The sequence below is a fragment of the Populus trichocarpa genome, chromosome 10, assembly GCF_000002775.5.
Source record: "Populus trichocarpa isolate Nisqually-1 chromosome 10, P.trichocarpa_v4.1, whole genome shotgun sequence".
Classification (NCBI taxonomy): domain Eukaryota; kingdom Viridiplantae; phylum Streptophyta; class Magnoliopsida; order Malpighiales; family Salicaceae; genus Populus; species Populus trichocarpa.
Window position 1 is genome coordinate 2,351,983 of NC_037294.2, and position 15,590 is coordinate 2,367,572.

At 36.3% G+C, this 15,590-nt stretch overlaps 2 protein-coding genes across 5 annotated transcripts; one reads left to right on the forward strand and one right to left on the reverse strand.

Annotated features, from left to right (window-relative positions):
- Positions 1–4,940: 4,940 nt before the first annotated feature.
- LOC7475915 (uncharacterized) lies at positions 4,941–10,853 on the reverse strand. Its single transcript, XM_024609630.2, has 12 exons — positions 10,492–10,853; positions 10,227–10,410; positions 10,055–10,123; positions 9,876–9,974; positions 9,067–9,146; positions 8,127–8,961; positions 7,055–7,743; positions 6,520–6,604; positions 6,358–6,409; positions 6,214–6,263; positions 5,942–5,989; positions 4,941–5,661 (listed from the first exon to the last, which is right to left on the reverse strand). Exons 1-12 carry the CDS (start codon positions 10,746–10,748, stop codon positions 5,485–5,487), a joined length of 2,625 nt encoding a protein of 874 aa, XP_024465398.2. The 5' UTR covers positions 10,749–10,853; the 3' UTR covers positions 4,941–5,484.
- A 205-nt stretch (positions 10,854–11,058) lies between these two features.
- Positions 11,059–15,272, forward strand: LOC7475916 (pentatricopeptide repeat-containing protein At3g06920). 4 transcript variants are annotated; one of them, XR_002983990.2, is made up of 3 exons: positions 11,059–11,340; positions 11,547–14,385; positions 14,713–15,272. XR_002983990.2 is itself a non-coding variant. In XM_024609628.2 (2 exons), exons 1-2 carry the CDS (start codon positions 11,322–11,324, stop codon positions 14,222–14,224), a joined length of 2,697 nt encoding a protein of 898 aa, XP_024465396.2. In that variant the 5' UTR covers positions 11,059–11,321; the 3' UTR covers positions 14,225–14,479. The 4 variants fall into 4 exon arrangements, 1 of the variants encoding a protein (XP_024465396.2); XR_002983991.2 differs by having other exon boundaries at positions 11,547–14,331; XR_008060279.1 differs by having other exon boundaries at positions 11,060–11,315; positions 11,547–14,331.
- The last annotated feature ends 318 nt before the right edge of the window (positions 15,273–15,590 follow it).

The following is a 15,590-nucleotide window of genomic DNA, read 5'->3' on the forward strand; positions in this document are numbered from 1 at the left end:
TGCATACGCCAATCACAATTTACTATGACTCTATCCAGTCGTTTAGCAATATGCATTACAACATAAATATGGATATGCCAGGTATATTTTTGACCCTTAAAACCTAGGTCCATCAGGCTGCAGGTTTCCATTACTTCTTTGGATTTCATGGCTCTTACCCTTAGAAAGTGTCCTCCCAATGTCTCCGAGAGGTGGATACCTTCATTGAAATCTCCAATAACTACCCAAGATCTACCTATATGTGATTTAATCTCGTTCAGATGATCCCAAAGACGCACACGTAAACTTAAAATCGGAGAAGCATAAACTGCTGATAAGTTCTAAATTTGTTGATCCTTAATAATGGTCAGAGTAATACATTGTGGCATTATGTCTATAACATTGATGTTAATGCTACCACCTAAAGATAAAATCCATTCCTCCTGCATGACCACTAGCTTCCACAATGGCAGCCGGGCTATGACCAACCTTTTTTCAGAAGCTAGCTACTGTGATAAATTGAGTATGAGTCTCAAGAAGAACAAACAGATTAGGATGATATCCGCTAATTAATTCCCTAAAATGACGCTTACTTCTCAAGCTAGAAGCACCCCGTACATTCCACGATAAGACTGAAAAATCACTGAAGATGTTCATCATTAGAATAAAATATATAAAGAGACCGACCCTGATCAGCTCGGATAGCCTCTATATACATCTCAGTGATGTCCCCCACAAGATTCACGCTTTCAATCATTGTTGTCTTCTCACTTGAGCCCCCTGACTGCTCAACATGTTGTCCATTAAGAATGAAAATACCAAGTTGCACTGGCTTGTTGCCACGGTACTCTATCGGGTTATCAGGTCGCAATACATATGTTTCTACCACTGCTGAAAGTACCCTTCTAAGTTATTCCTTGAACACGCCTTGAGCACCTTTAATGGTCCCTGGTGAGGACGTAGCTTTATCATTAGAACCTGCAGAAAACTCCATCCCAATATATAGTCGCACTGGAATTTCCTTTGGGTTGCAAAGGCTTCCTCAAGTGTCCCTTCTCTTTACCTCCAGTAACTCCCTTGCAAATTCATCTTCCCTTGATATCTTTATTAGCCATATACTGTATAGAACTTGTATCATCCCGACGTGACCTCTTATTCTGTTTAGGAATATCTTTAGGGTTCCGATCAAAAGGGTCTTCATTAAATTTGGTTCCACTAGGCTGTCCCTTAAAAAAAAAAAACCTTATTTCCCTTATATATATGGACTCTTAGACTCACCCAAAATATTAGGCCCAGCTTGATTCTCTGTCCCTGTAGCTTTGGCAGCAGGTTCACTAAGAGCTGCGAATTTATTTTGATTTTGCGCTGACTCTTTACCCTTATACATGCTCCCCTTATCGCTCCGTGAGTTCTGTGAATTTATTTTGATTTTGAATTCCACTGTAATACTCCCTGTCATTTCCTAAGATGCTGATTTCTCAGGATGTGGGATAATTGCAGGATCATCGGGATTCTCTCCACTCGCCGCCATGTTCATGATAGGGTTTTTGTTCGAGGAGCCTCCAAGGAAACCCAAAGTGCAAGATCTCCCATGATGTCCATAACATCCATAATTCCCACAAATAATGTGTAACCCTTCATATTCAACCTTGTACCAGTGACCCCATATACAGACCTTCCTCAGTACCAAAGGTTGATTCAAGTCATTTTTGCATACAAATTCTCGCAAACCGACCCCTCTCAATTCAAAACCTCTTGTTAACCTCCATATTCCTTTTAACCTCGTATTCATATGGGTGTAGCCTATGCTCTTCCCCAATAGCTTAACGATCAATGTCTTCCCCCATGACTGACAAAGATCATTGAATATCTTGTCATCAAGGAATATCTTCGACACCAAGCTTTGCCTTAGCTTGTCCACATTCTTCTTGATTGGTGGTATGAACTGTTAAAAAAAAACATTTAAATCAAATAGCTTAAACTGTTAGGTAAGATTTCAAGATATGATTTATATTATTTTATAACATATCTTTTTAAATAAAAACTCTTTAGATTTAAAGCTTGCACAGACCCGTATTATTTTGTGTTTAATTTTTATCAAATAAATAGAGATGATGAGATTCGAACTAGTAATTATTTGGTTATTAAAGCTCTAATACCATGTCAAAGAATTATCTCAACCTAATAACTTAAATTATTAGATAAAATCACAAAATATAATTTATATTATTTTTTAACATTAATTTTGATCCCAAGACTCTATCACGAAAAGACATCCTTGTTGCTATTTGGTGATTTAGCAATCTTCTTATCCCCAGGAGGATCACCAATATCTAGCGGCTTCTTTGGGATGGTATCTTGCATTTGTTAATTCATTCCCTTCAGACTCGACTTCCATAGAAATATCTTCGTATTGTTGCTTTTTTTTTACTTCGAAAAAACGATAAAGGAAAAATGTATTTTGGAATTCTAGGTTTTTTATTTTAAAAAAAGTAAATCTCATTAAAAAATATTATTAAGTTAATATTTTTTTAGTGTTTGTTATTATTATTTTAATGTATTGATATTAAAAATTAAAAAATATATTTTAATATATTTTCAAATAAAAAATAATTTTTAAAATCAAAATACCCTATAATATATTACAAGTATATAAAAAAACTTTTTTAAAACTTTTTTTTTTTTTTGCAATTTAGCTACTTAGACAACATTGTATGATCATATATGAATAAACCAACATTGAAAAAAGTTTAGATAAATCACTACAAAACATACCTTTCTCTTTAATCATAATCGATAAAAAAAACAAATTAAGTCAATTCGCATGAGCTATATATATATATATATATATATATTAAATTTAATAGCTTTATCAATTACCAAATATAATTTCGACAAAAAGTCATACAAAATTACAATGAAAACACCAAAAGGCCAAACAAATCAATAATTCATCACCAAATAAATCTTTGAAAATATTTTTTTATTAACAAAGAGTACCAAAAACTTACCCTTGATGGACAAAAAAAAAAACACAACGAGCATGATATTACATATTTTTATTGGTGATGCAACCATGTGAAGAATCTTAGATATAGTTGAGTTCATCAAATATACGAGCACAAAGGTTTTCTCAGCTGAATCTAGCTATAGAGTTTTTATTCGTATCTATTTATTTACTATAAAGTTTTTTTTTTTTTAGTGAATTTAAAAAAAATAAATTTTTTTATATTTATTAATGTCATAAAACATGAGGTAGTAAATAACTTATTAATATTTTAATTATTATTTTTAAGTTTATTAAGGGAATGAGAACCGAATATGATAAATAAAAAAAATTCAAAAATGATAAAATTAAAAAAAAATCAATTTCATATATTATTTTAAATATAGCAATTAAAGAAATAGATATCGAATCTGATTGATAGAAAAGTTGATAGATGATAAAATTAAAAAAAAAATCAATTTCATAAATTATTTCAAATAAAATAAAATGAAGATCAAATTGGTAAATAAAAAAATTCAATTAAGAAAAGAATAAGAGAAAAACAAATAACAATCAAAATAATGAGGATCAAAGTTGATATACAAATAAGATTAAATCAAATTTTAAGAGATGAAATTAAAAAGTATTCAAAACAAAATATATAACAATAAAAATATTAAGGACCATAATTGATATAATCAATAAATAACAATATATATTTTTTATTTTTTTTATAATTTCTGAAAAGTTTTTTCCGTTCAAAACAAATAGAAAATTTTTTTTTGAAAACTAAACCAAAAATTTCTAGAATATATTTTTCATTGAATAACTTTTTTAATAGTAAATAAACATGAAAAAAAATTAAAATAATTTTCAAAAACTATTTTTCATTAAACATCATAATAGTGTTTGTCATAACCTAGAGTATAATGTTAAACACAGTTCTTGTCAGGTTTGCTAAAACTTTATAGCATAATAATTGACCATAGTAAATGGCACAGTAGTTTCCATTGTTATAGTTGATTTGCCATTATCTTGGGCACGATATTTTCAATGGTTGTAATAATTGAATCTTCTCACTATTTTCCCTGATGGAAGAGCTCAATTTCAGGATGAGTTTTTTTTTTTAATTGTCTAATTATAATATATAAAAATAAAAATAATAATTATTATAATTTTAAAATTTAATTAAATGTTGAACCGATATAAAACTAAAATAACTAAATAGAAGAAGAATTAACTTGAATTAATATTTTTTTAAAAGGTCAAACAATGTTATTTTGACTAAAAAAATTTCAAAAAAAATCAATAAGTTTGTAACTCGTGTTATGACTAGGTTTTTTTGCAAGTCAAATGAGTCATGGGTTGATTTGAGTATTTTATCGAGTCAATTTTTTTTTATTTTTTTATTAAACTTGGATCAGTTCAGACCTCGGGTAGACTCGTCAGGCCGGTCTGAATTTTATAACTACAATTATTATACTATTATCAATCTCAAAACACTTAGTATAAACAAAAAAAAATTAATTATTTTCTTTAAATATGTAAGTTTGATAAGGATATATATTGAAAGTAAAATAATATTTATCTTTGTACATCATTATCAAATATAATTATATATTATGTCTCATTTTTTTCTTTTCTCATCTCCTGTTCTTTTTGTTCTTTAATTGTTCTTTAAAGTAACCAAATGTTATTTTAATGTGTGTTATACAAGTTCAAATAAAAATGAAAAAAATGGGTGAAAAATTAAAAGGAAAACAGATGTAATTAAATTTTGAATTTTTAAGGAAATTTTATATCACATCAACTTATTTCATGAATTCATAATGTGAATGAGGTAAACACAAGTAGCAAAGAGAGAATCAAATCAAGCCCTTAAACACATTACCCTTGAGAGTTTGGGTGTTCATGGAAGATGGATCCATCATCCACCATGCAGACGACAATGACTTTATCACGAGGATGAGATGAATTAAAAGAAAATTAAGCAAACACATTACCAAAATATTTCAAGAATTAGTTCAAATACAATAGGTGTATAGCTATCATAAGAATATTTTAAAAATTATTTATCGTTGTAAATAGCTAGTTTGATACAAGCATATGAGTATACATAAGATCTGTGGTGGGGCAGACGTTCTTCTGTGTATAACTATCGATTCTATAATCAAATCAACTTGATTCCGGCAAAGGCCAAGCAGAAGACTAAACAAACAAAGGAGTATTTTCTATCCGTCCAGTATCACTTTGCTTCATGTGGTGGTGACACTCCTGGTTATCACTACAATCTGGGGAAAGTAATGGTCGCCGGATTACAGTCTCCAGTTATAGCTGAACTATGGAAATGTTGCATCATATTGCAGCCAAAGTGAGGCACAAGGAGAATGCTCTTATGGTTTTTTTCTTTTTTACATCTTAAACAGCACACGGCACGGCAGAGCAATTTTGAGCTTGCATGAAGAATCAATATTTCCATAGTTGAGCTAAAAATACTCAGGAAGGCCCACTTTCTGATTTCACACGAGTTGCACAACCGCAGCCACTCGCAAGGTCCCATTTTGGAGTTGCTCTGCAAGCTCATCGAAGAACAAAGCAGCACGCCAGCCCCATCCCTTAGGAGCTTTAGGTAAAAGAGTGCCCCTTTGTTTGAGTCTTCCAAACACCATTACTTCTCTCTTTGATGGACAAATCAGCTGAAATTAAGCCAGAAGGGGGCCATAATTATACAAATATGTAATTGTGTGAGCAATGATGGTAAGTAATTTTACGGTGCTATGCAAATGCATCCACAAACAGTGCACTGAAAAAGAAAATAACCATGAAACAGTCACAGGTGGAACCCATTCGGGGCCCCATCAATTCAATGGTTCAGAAATATATTTTTTTTGCGTGTGAATGCCCTTCTTCCTTGCATTTTCGAAGCACTAATGAAAGTAACTAAATCAAGACTCATTTGTTTAGTTGCAAGTTTACCTGAAAACGAGCAGTAACCTTTTCACGAGAGTCCACGTATATATGAACCTGAAACCGGAAAGCAAGTTACGTTGGTGGTAATTGATAGCTTCAACTATAATACGTGGCAATCATGAATTCTAGGAATACAACACCAGTGACAGGGTAATCATCAAAAAAGGGAAACCATAAAAAAAAAAAAGGAAAGAAGAGGAAGAACATGATAAAGGAGGAATATCTTTCATAGTTGATACTTGATTGATAACAGATCATCTCTGGTAAGTAAGGCTAACCTTTCTGAGGGAATCAGTAATCTCTGCCTTCCTCCGGTGAAGAAACAACCCTGCAGAGACAAAGGCAACATAATTTCCATCTATCCTGATGAACATAGAATAGCATGTTTTCAGCATAAAAGTTTTTAGCAAACAGAATAATACCAAGAGTTCGACGTCCTTGAGGATCTTCATCATTAAAGGCTTGAACACTAACCTATAAAATCAAACAGATCATGTAAAGATCAACCTCTATAAGAACATTTGAAGAACCCTCGTAAAACTAGTAAATGATGTTCACAAGTGAACAGCTGATATTTTAAATACCTTCCAGAGAGAACCAGCATAAAAGATTTCCGGAGAGTGCTTGACTTGGCCATCACTGAGCCTGTGCACATCCTCAAATTCAACCCTGTGTCAATTCAGCAGAAGATATGTAAGAACTTGTTCCACAAAGCATTCACCAATTAAATGAAAAGGCCAAGGGAGAAAATGAGAGTTAAATCATAGGTGGAATTGTAGCACAAATGAAGAGGATGACCAAACTCATGATGGCTGGTTCTTGAGACAGGTGGATAAAGCTGACCATGACTCTATGATTTGAGTACACAGATATTATCTCCAAAGTGTCAAACTACAATCCTGAGAAATCAGGTTGTGATTTGCAATTCTTGTGTACAAGTGTTAGCCTCAAATGAAGAGGAAATTGAAAAAAATAATATCCAGAGCACAGGTTATGGCCAAAAGACATTCCATCATTCAATGTGTCCACTCACCTAAGCCTCTCTGTGTAATATCTTTCATTATCCAAAATTACTAATTTTGAGAAATGCAAGAAAACAAGTATGCAATAAACTCTCACCCAAAACGAAATGGAGGGAAATGACTTAAAGGTGTTTTCATATCTAGCGATATGGAGTTGTTTGCATTCTCCCACTCAAATCCAATGGCATGTTCTGGTGATTCTAGCATCTGGACAGCAATACCACTGGTGCTCGGTGCTGAAACTGATGTTTTAGACAATCTTCCGTGCAAATCTGTTTCATATCCTCTTTCCATATGCTCTCCATGAATAGTCGAGTTGCTCCCCCCTTGACTTAACCCAACAAGAGCTGTCAACCCATCCCCTGATAGGTCTCCATTGTGGTCAGTTCTGTTCTCCGAATCATCACTAGCAACAGACTGCTGGCAATTTCTGTTGCCCATACCAAATGGCACACGAGAGAAAACAAAACGTGTAGGGGGCCATGCAGCTGCTGGCACAAATGTAGTTCCACGCCCAATACCTGCAAGCCCATCAATAGGTCCCCTAACATGCACTCGTACTGGCCTAAAGAGGCCATTTCCCTCGCCTTGACCAGAATCAGCAACATATACATTAGTCACACCCCCAGAAGAATTGTGGTGCTCATGCTCTTGCATGTAATAACCTGTGGTGGCAACTACATGTGAAATCCCAAATGGCTGCCTGCAAGTGCATGCCATACTCATTAGGCAGCACATTTTACAAGTGTCAGCACCAATTTCCTGCACCCTCTGGCTCAGAAGCATCTGCATGTTACATACAAACAAGAATTCAGCATGGTTTGTGAAAAAAATGAATGGTTGTATTGGTATGGGAAATGGTGTATAATCTTCCAATAGATGAATAAAAGGCATAATACTGGTAGCATTACTCTCGGGTGGCAGTTTCCAAGATTTAATCGAGGAGTAAATTCAAAAAGACAGAGAAATCAGATGGTTTATGTATGAAGCAAGGGGATGATACCCCAGATCCAGCCTGAAAACCTATGAACTGGATTCTGTGTGTGCATAAGCAGCATGGAATATCCCATTCCCTTTTTCATGTATCTTTTATACACAGCAAAATATGTAATTCTCATGAAATAGAAAAAGATTTACAATATTGGAAGCAAACAGCTGTTAGAACAAACCTGCAGCCAAAGACCATCATTCACAGCTTTGCAAGGAAAACCCAACTCTTCAAGCTGCTTTCTTACATTTAAAAGTGCCTCAAAAGACATGTTGCAATACAAAAGAGAACCCCCTTCAAATATGTTGATGAAAGTATCATAATCCTCCCTATGAACTCCACAGTTCCCTTTAGCATAACCTTTCACCTGTCTTCTGCCCACAACCCTACCACCCCATGAAAGTTGAGGCATGTCACATCTTTCCCAATCATTGAGAATGAGCCCATTACCGGAAGGGTCTAGAGAATTGCAATTCCTAGATTGGTTGCTTGCAAGCCAATTATTATTATTCAAATGGTATGAGCCGTCTTCAGATGGCCCCTCCATAGCCACTCCACTAGATTCTAGTCCACTTGTTCCAGCACTGATTGGCATTTCTACATAAGAACATGAGGTTCCATTTGCATTCATCACTGAAAATGAGTTGCTCAGTGATGAAGATTGTCCCATATCGCAAGGATGTAGTGTCCCCAAATTCGATTGAGTGTACGCAGCTTGTTGAGCCTGTTGTTTGGAAACAGAAACCCCTGGCTGGAAGTCACCCACACCATCAGCAAGCTCAACCAGAAGATTACGAGCAGCATCATGTCCCTCAAGGCCATCTTTTAGAGCTAAGCATCCAAGTTCAGATTCCAATGCATTACTAGTGCAGTTATCACTCAAGTTTTTTCCCTTTGCTTTCGAAGAGTCAGAATGAACATCCATGTTCGCCTCAGCACTGGGACTTCCTTGCTCAGAATGTTCAGTCTTGCAAAAGGCACCTTTTGCAAGAAGAGTGTACAGTGCCAGTTCAAACCTTTTTAACAGAAATGGAAAAGGAAAAACTTAGAGTTAACAAAAGTAATTAAACCTCAACCTGTGTCCAGAAAAACGAGATTTATCAGCTACCTCTACCCCTTACCGTTTCTCTTCACTAGATACCCACAGTTCATCTGAAGTCAGTAATGCATGCAGAGTTTGAGAGGAAAGTTTTGGAAGTACCTACCACAATGGGAAGGATCCATAATTTATAGATTGCACATATAACAACGTGATAGAACCAAATACCAAAATATCAAAACACACATACGAGTTAAGACAATCTTCAGAAAATGAATTTAGGCTGCCACGAAGACTTTAACATCATAAATCATCATTTCCAGAGAGGACAAAGAAATAAAATCACTACATTAAAAATGTTAAGAAACAGGTCTGCTTGAAAGAAAATAGCACACAAAACAAAGTTTCGATAGACAAAATCATAAGATAGTACAAACAAATTTTATTAAATTTTCAAAAAACTTCACCTTTTTAGATAAACATCTTACATAAACAAAAACATAGAATTCATTAAAAGGGGAAAAAAAACTCAAAATCATGACTATTGAAACTTCAACATGATAAATGTGTAGATAATCATTACAATTTCCTCGCTTTCCCTTGAGAGCATAATAATACTAATACAACATCACACATTTCACTCTCCTATAACATCAGAAAAGGCTCATCACAAGTCACTCAAACCTGTCATTCAAAAATCTTGCTTCCCAGGGAGGAAGCGGCACTAATTCCAAATGAATCATAATCTAAAAAATCGACCCTGGTGATACAGATTTTTCCACTATTCTTCTTACGAGGTCAATACAATCATCGATGATTATCTAAACATCTGTTCCACATTTGATCATCCCCCACATTCCCCCCCATTTACACAATAGCATCAAATCTTACCTCTTTCAACTCAATCGCACCACTTTGACAAAGGTAACCCCAGCAAGCATTTCTCACACGTTCCCCGTGTATTCCATAATCTTGACTCTCCGCAAACACCTGAGAGAACCCAAAAAAATAAATAAAAAACCACACGCACACCTCACAACAACCAAACCAAATAATAATAAAATCCGAACCTGATAAGCCAAGAAATTCGAAGTCCACAATTCGGAAATAATAAAATCCGTACAAATTGCACACAAATCCTGCACCACTCCAAACCCAAAATCACTAAACACACCAGAGCAACCGTCACTCGTATATATAATAATAATAAAAAAAAAAACATTTTTTTTTTGTAATTTTTACCTGAAGGTCAAGAAATGAAGCCGCAGCTAAGACGCGAAAGGCGTTAATATCATTAAGCTTAGGGTGATGTCCGTACAAATAAGCCAAAGCCATAGCAATTGCCTCCGCATTCACATTTTTATCATCCACTTTTAATGTAACAACAGGCGAGCTCGCTTCTTTCCATGGACCATGCAACATATTCCTAATCATAAAATCAATCAAATCAATTGTAATTACGATGATGATTAATTAATTAATAGTGAGTGAGTGAGTGAGTAATTACCGGAAGTAAGAGCTGCGTGAGAGGATGAGGCGATGGAGGTGGTAGGTGGAGCCCATGGCGTGGACGATGATATCGGAGAAAGAACCTGAATTGAAACCTTCGATTTGGATGTGATCACAGAGAGAGGTGAGGTTACAGTCGAGTGCACGGAGTTCGGTGCTTGTTCCGTCATTGTCTGAGGTTTGAATTGTCATTTCCATCCTGTATGAACCCTCTCCTTCTTTCGGATATTGCGATGCTGCTGCTGCTGCTGCCATTTGATTGATTTAACAGAAGAAGATATGCATTGATTTTTTATTTTTTTGAGAAAAGCTCTCTGTATTTTCCCTTCTTCTGTGGAGTGTTATTGTGGAAAGGGGTAAAAAAGATTCCTACCAGTCAATGAGTGGGACGGGGAAGGTGAAACGCCGCGTTTTAAGGCATCGGGTTTATGCTGAAGGTGAAGCTGTGGTTACAAAACTACAAATCAGTCCCTATCTTTTTCTTTTTACAATATTTTTTTTATTCCTTTTTACAGTATTTTTTTTTTAAATAGATGAGATTCAAGAATATATGATTGAGATTTCCTCTTTATATATATAGAATCTGGTACTGGGCCGTACATGTTGTACGGATATGAATAGATTTGGAAGATGAGGTACTGATTTGTAGTTAAGTTCATTTATTGTTGTCAGGTTCCTAGTTTCTGTGGCATTGATAAACACTCTCTTAAACCCTAAAACCTCTTAGGGTCAATTTATTTTTTACTTTTATTTATCTCCTTGAAGCATGGATTATTATGAAGATTGATCTGCAAGATTAAACAGCGTAGCGATTGCACACAGGTGAAGATGCTGTTGAGGAACCAGGGTAAAGTATTCTATGGAAAGATTGCAAAAATGGGGATTTTTTATTTGATTTGAATTCTATCTTGTTCTTGGATTTTTCTACATAAATGGCATGTTTGTATTTAATTTGAACCCTATCTTGTTCTTAGATTTTGCTACAAAAATGGGATCTTTGAATTTCTAGTTATCTTATACTTCTTCTTTTTTACTTTCATTTTGGTGCTGCAGGAATAGTATTGACTTACAATTCAAGGTGTTGGTACATTTTAATCAATTCAAGGAAGTTGGCTTCATTTTCTAATGGCCCTCCTTCAGATTCGGGTGGGAAATCTCATCTCTGTAATGAAGGGGTCAATCAAGAAAACTCGAGGAATTTTGATGGTGTGAGACGGGGAGTAGATGACGTGTGCCATGTTTTGGAAAGTGGTTCTTGGGGACCATCCCTTGAGAATTCTTTGTCAATGTTTAATGAAAAACCTCAACCTGAGTTGGTTATTGGAGTGTTAAGGAGGTTGAAAGATGTTAATCAAGCAGTGAATTATTTCCGTTGGGTCGAGAGGAAAAGTGAGGAACCACTTAGTCCGGAAGCTTATAATTCACTTCTTATGGTGATGGTTAGAACTAGGAATTTTGATTACTTAGAGCAGATTCTGGGAGAGATGAGTATTGCAGGATTTGGCCCTACTAATTACACTTGCGTGGAGTTAGTTGCGAGCTGTGTTAAATCACGGAAGCTTATAGAAGCTTTTGATCTCCTGCAAATGATGAGGCATTTTAAATTTCGCCCGGCGTTTTCTGCTTATACAACTTTGATCGGTGCTTTGTCTGAAGTAGGTGAATCTGATCGCATGCTTGCTCTTTTCAATCAAATGCAAGAGCTGGGTTACGAAGTGAATGTGCATTTGCTTACGACTCTAATTCGTGTGTTTTCCAGGGAGGGTCGTGTTGATGCTGCTCTCTCCCTACTGGATGAAATGAAGAGCAACACTTTTGATGCTGATATTGTGCTTTATAATGTTTGCATAGACTGCTTTGGTAAGGTGGGAAAGGTGGATATGGCTTGGAAATTTTTTCATGAGATGAAGGCAAATGGTTTAGTGCCTGATGATGTGACTTATACTAGCATGATGGGTGTTCTATGCAAAGCCAACAGACTTGATGAAGCCGTGGAGATATTTGAGCAGATGGAGCAAAACAGACAAGTTCCATGTGCGTATGCTTACAACACCATGATTATGGGTTATGGATCAGCTGGAAAGTTTGACGAGGCATACAGTTTGCTTGAGAGGCAAAGGGCAAAAGGGTGCATTCCAAGTGTGGTTGCGTATAATTGCATTCTTACTTGCCTTGGGAAGAAGGGAAAAACAGACAAGGCATTAAGAATTTTTGAGGAGATGAAGAGAGATGCAATGCCCAATCTTCCAACATATAACATTATAATAGGCATGCTTTGCAAGGCTGGAAATGTCGAGGCTGCTTTCAAGGTTCGGGATGCCATGAAAGAGGCTGGCTTGTTTCCTAATGTCAGAACCATAAACATAATGATCGATAGGCTGTGTAAAGCTCAAAAGCTTGATGAAGCTTGTTCAATATTTGAAGGAATGGATCATAAAGTTTGCTCCCCAGATGGTGCTACATTCTGTTCGCTTATAGATGGTTTGGGCAAGCAAGGTAGAGTGGATGATGCTTACAGGATTTATGAACGGATGCTGGATGCTGATCAAATTCCAAATGTTGTTGTTTATACATCCCTCATCAGAAATTTCTTCAAGTGTGACAGGAAGGAGGATGGTCACAAGATGTACAAAGAAATGATGCGTAGTGGATGTTCTCCTGACCTCATGCTCCTGAATACCTACATGGATTGTGTTTTCAAGGCTGGTGAAACTGAGAAAGGCAGGGCTTTGTTTGAGGAAATAAAGGCTCGAGGGTTTCTTCCTGATACAAGAAGCTATTCGATCCTAATCCATAGCCTTGTGAAAGCTGGTTTCGCACGGGAAACCTACGAGTTATATTATGCAATGAAGGACCAGGGCTGTGTTTTGGACACCCGTGCATACAACACTGTTATTGATGGGTTCTGCAAGTCAGGTAAGGTGAACAAAGCTTATCAGCTACTGGAGGAAATGAAGACAATGGGCCACCATCCAACTGTTGTGACCTATGGTTCTGTCGTCGATGGCCTCGCTAAAATTGATAGACTTGATGAAGCATACATGCTCTTCGAGGAAGCAAAGTCGAATGGCATAGAGTTAAATCAGGTGATCTATAGTAGTCTTATTGATGGTTTTGGAAAAGTTGGTAGAGTTGATGAAGCATATCTAGTTATGGAAGAAATGATGCAGAAAGGTTTAACGCCCAATGTATACACATGGAATTGCTTGCTGGATGGATTGGTGAAAGCCGAGGAAATTAATGAGGCCCTTGTCTGCTTTCAGTCCATGAAAGACTTGAAATGCACTCCGAATCAGATAACTTATTGCATTCTCATAAATGGCCTCTGTAAGGTTAGGAAATTTAACAAGGCCTTTGTGTTTTGGCAAGAGATGCAAAAGCAGGGGTTAAAACCCAATACCATCACCTACACTGCCATGATCTCTGGACTTGCAAAGTCTGGAAATGTTGCACAGGCAAGTAGTCTATTTGAGAGATTTAGGGCAAGTGGGGGAATACCTGATTCTGCTAGTTATAATGCTATGATAGAAGGGCTGAGCATCGCAAATAGGGCTCTGGACGCATATCAACTTTTTGAGGAAACTCGGTTGAAGGGTTGCAGTATTCATACCAAGACTTGTGTTGCACTTTTGGATGCACTGCATAAGGCCGAATGTCTTGAGCAGGCGGCAATAGTGGGGGCTGTTTTGAGGGAAACAGCAAAATCTCAACATGCTGTAAGATCTTGGTAATATCAGGTGGTTTTTTTTTTTGGTTCTGAGGGACAGGCCATTGTGGCTAACCTGGCAACTGCTTGGTGGCATAGCAGTGATCAATTCACTGGGTGGATGAGTTACATGTAATTCCTTACTTCCTAACATCCTTAACGGAGCCACACTTGCTTCTTGCAGCAGTATGTTCTTATCTGTTAATTCTGAAATTAATTGAATACAAATGTAACTTTTCTATGCAATACCAGTTTGGGAAGGAAAAACCTTTGCATAATTGTACTTCTTTCTGGACATCCAAATGCATTTTCTCCATAGTGATAACCGGAGACTATTAGGAATGTAAAGGATAGTACTGTGTGTTCCCATATTCTTTTTTCTTGGTTTTGTTCCCTTGATTTCATATTCGCTGGATTAGTACCAAAGATAAAAACTAATCAAAATGTCTAGCTGCTGAGCTGAGTATGCGGTTTTACCGATTCTTGGTTTTTCACAAGCAATTCTTTCTGCAGGTAATTGTATTGACTTCATGCTGCATTGGTGCAAGTTGATGCCGAATTTGTACATTTGATGCCCACAGCTGACATCATACATGATAATATCTTTGAATACTTCATTGTCTTGCTGATCAGCAACATCAGATTGTGTCCAGAACCGACAGTACAAGCAGAATGCTCATTTTTGTTCATCCACTGATTAAAGGGGTACATATATCTGAGTTTCCTTCTTGGATTTGTCCTCCAACAGGGATGTTTCTTGTATCATGATGAAGTTTTTTCAATCCTCACATAATTATGAGGTGGCATGTTTCAGTTCAAATAAATAGCTTGAATGCCAACGTAGAATAAGTATTGGGCCATTTTTTTTCTGCACTAATTATATTTTTACTGTAATCTTAGAGAAAGGCAAGAGGTCCAAGGAATAGTTAGTTACATTTTATAATCTGGCAAGAGCAAAACTTGCAACCTCAGCTGCTATAGACGCAGATCTATGCTAACTGGAATGGCAGCGGTATGGGATTTGATACTTTTCAACTGATAATGCTTCAATACAGTTTTTGTTGCTCGCACTATCTTTTCCTGTTTGAAGATGCTTTTTCATTCTTCATGTTCTGCTGTTGTGATCACTCATGCCCCTCCCCCTACAGCTTCTCTTTTTGTCTTCCTTTTGTGACATCTGACACATCATATTTTAGCATGCGTCGCAGCGAATTTTTTTTTTTTTTAGTTTAACGTGGGTGTTCGGGCTAGCTTGCGCGTACCTCGACTAATCCCACGGGTCCTGAAGTTAACGATCATGTAAACCTCCAGTGGCCATCATATGAGCAACCACAGGGTTCGAACCTGAAACCACAGAGAGAGCAAACATCTTGGTTCTAAGCTCTTACCAC

Bases quoted from the DNA above. Each gene is read 5' to 3' on its own strand.
- LOC7475915 (XM_024609630.2), bottom strand. From the start codon at position 10,748: ATGGCAGCAGCAGCAGCAGCATCGCAATATCCGAAAGAAGGAGAGGGT. The intron at 7,744-8,126 runs GTTTGTTCTAAC...TGTAACATGCAG, and splicing joins ATGATGGTCTTTGGCTGCAG to ATGCTTCTGAGCCAGAGGGT. The intron at 5,662-5,941 runs GTAAACTTGCAA...GCTTAATTTCAG, and splicing joins AGGTTACTGCTCGTTTTCAG to CTGATTTGTCCATCAAAGAG.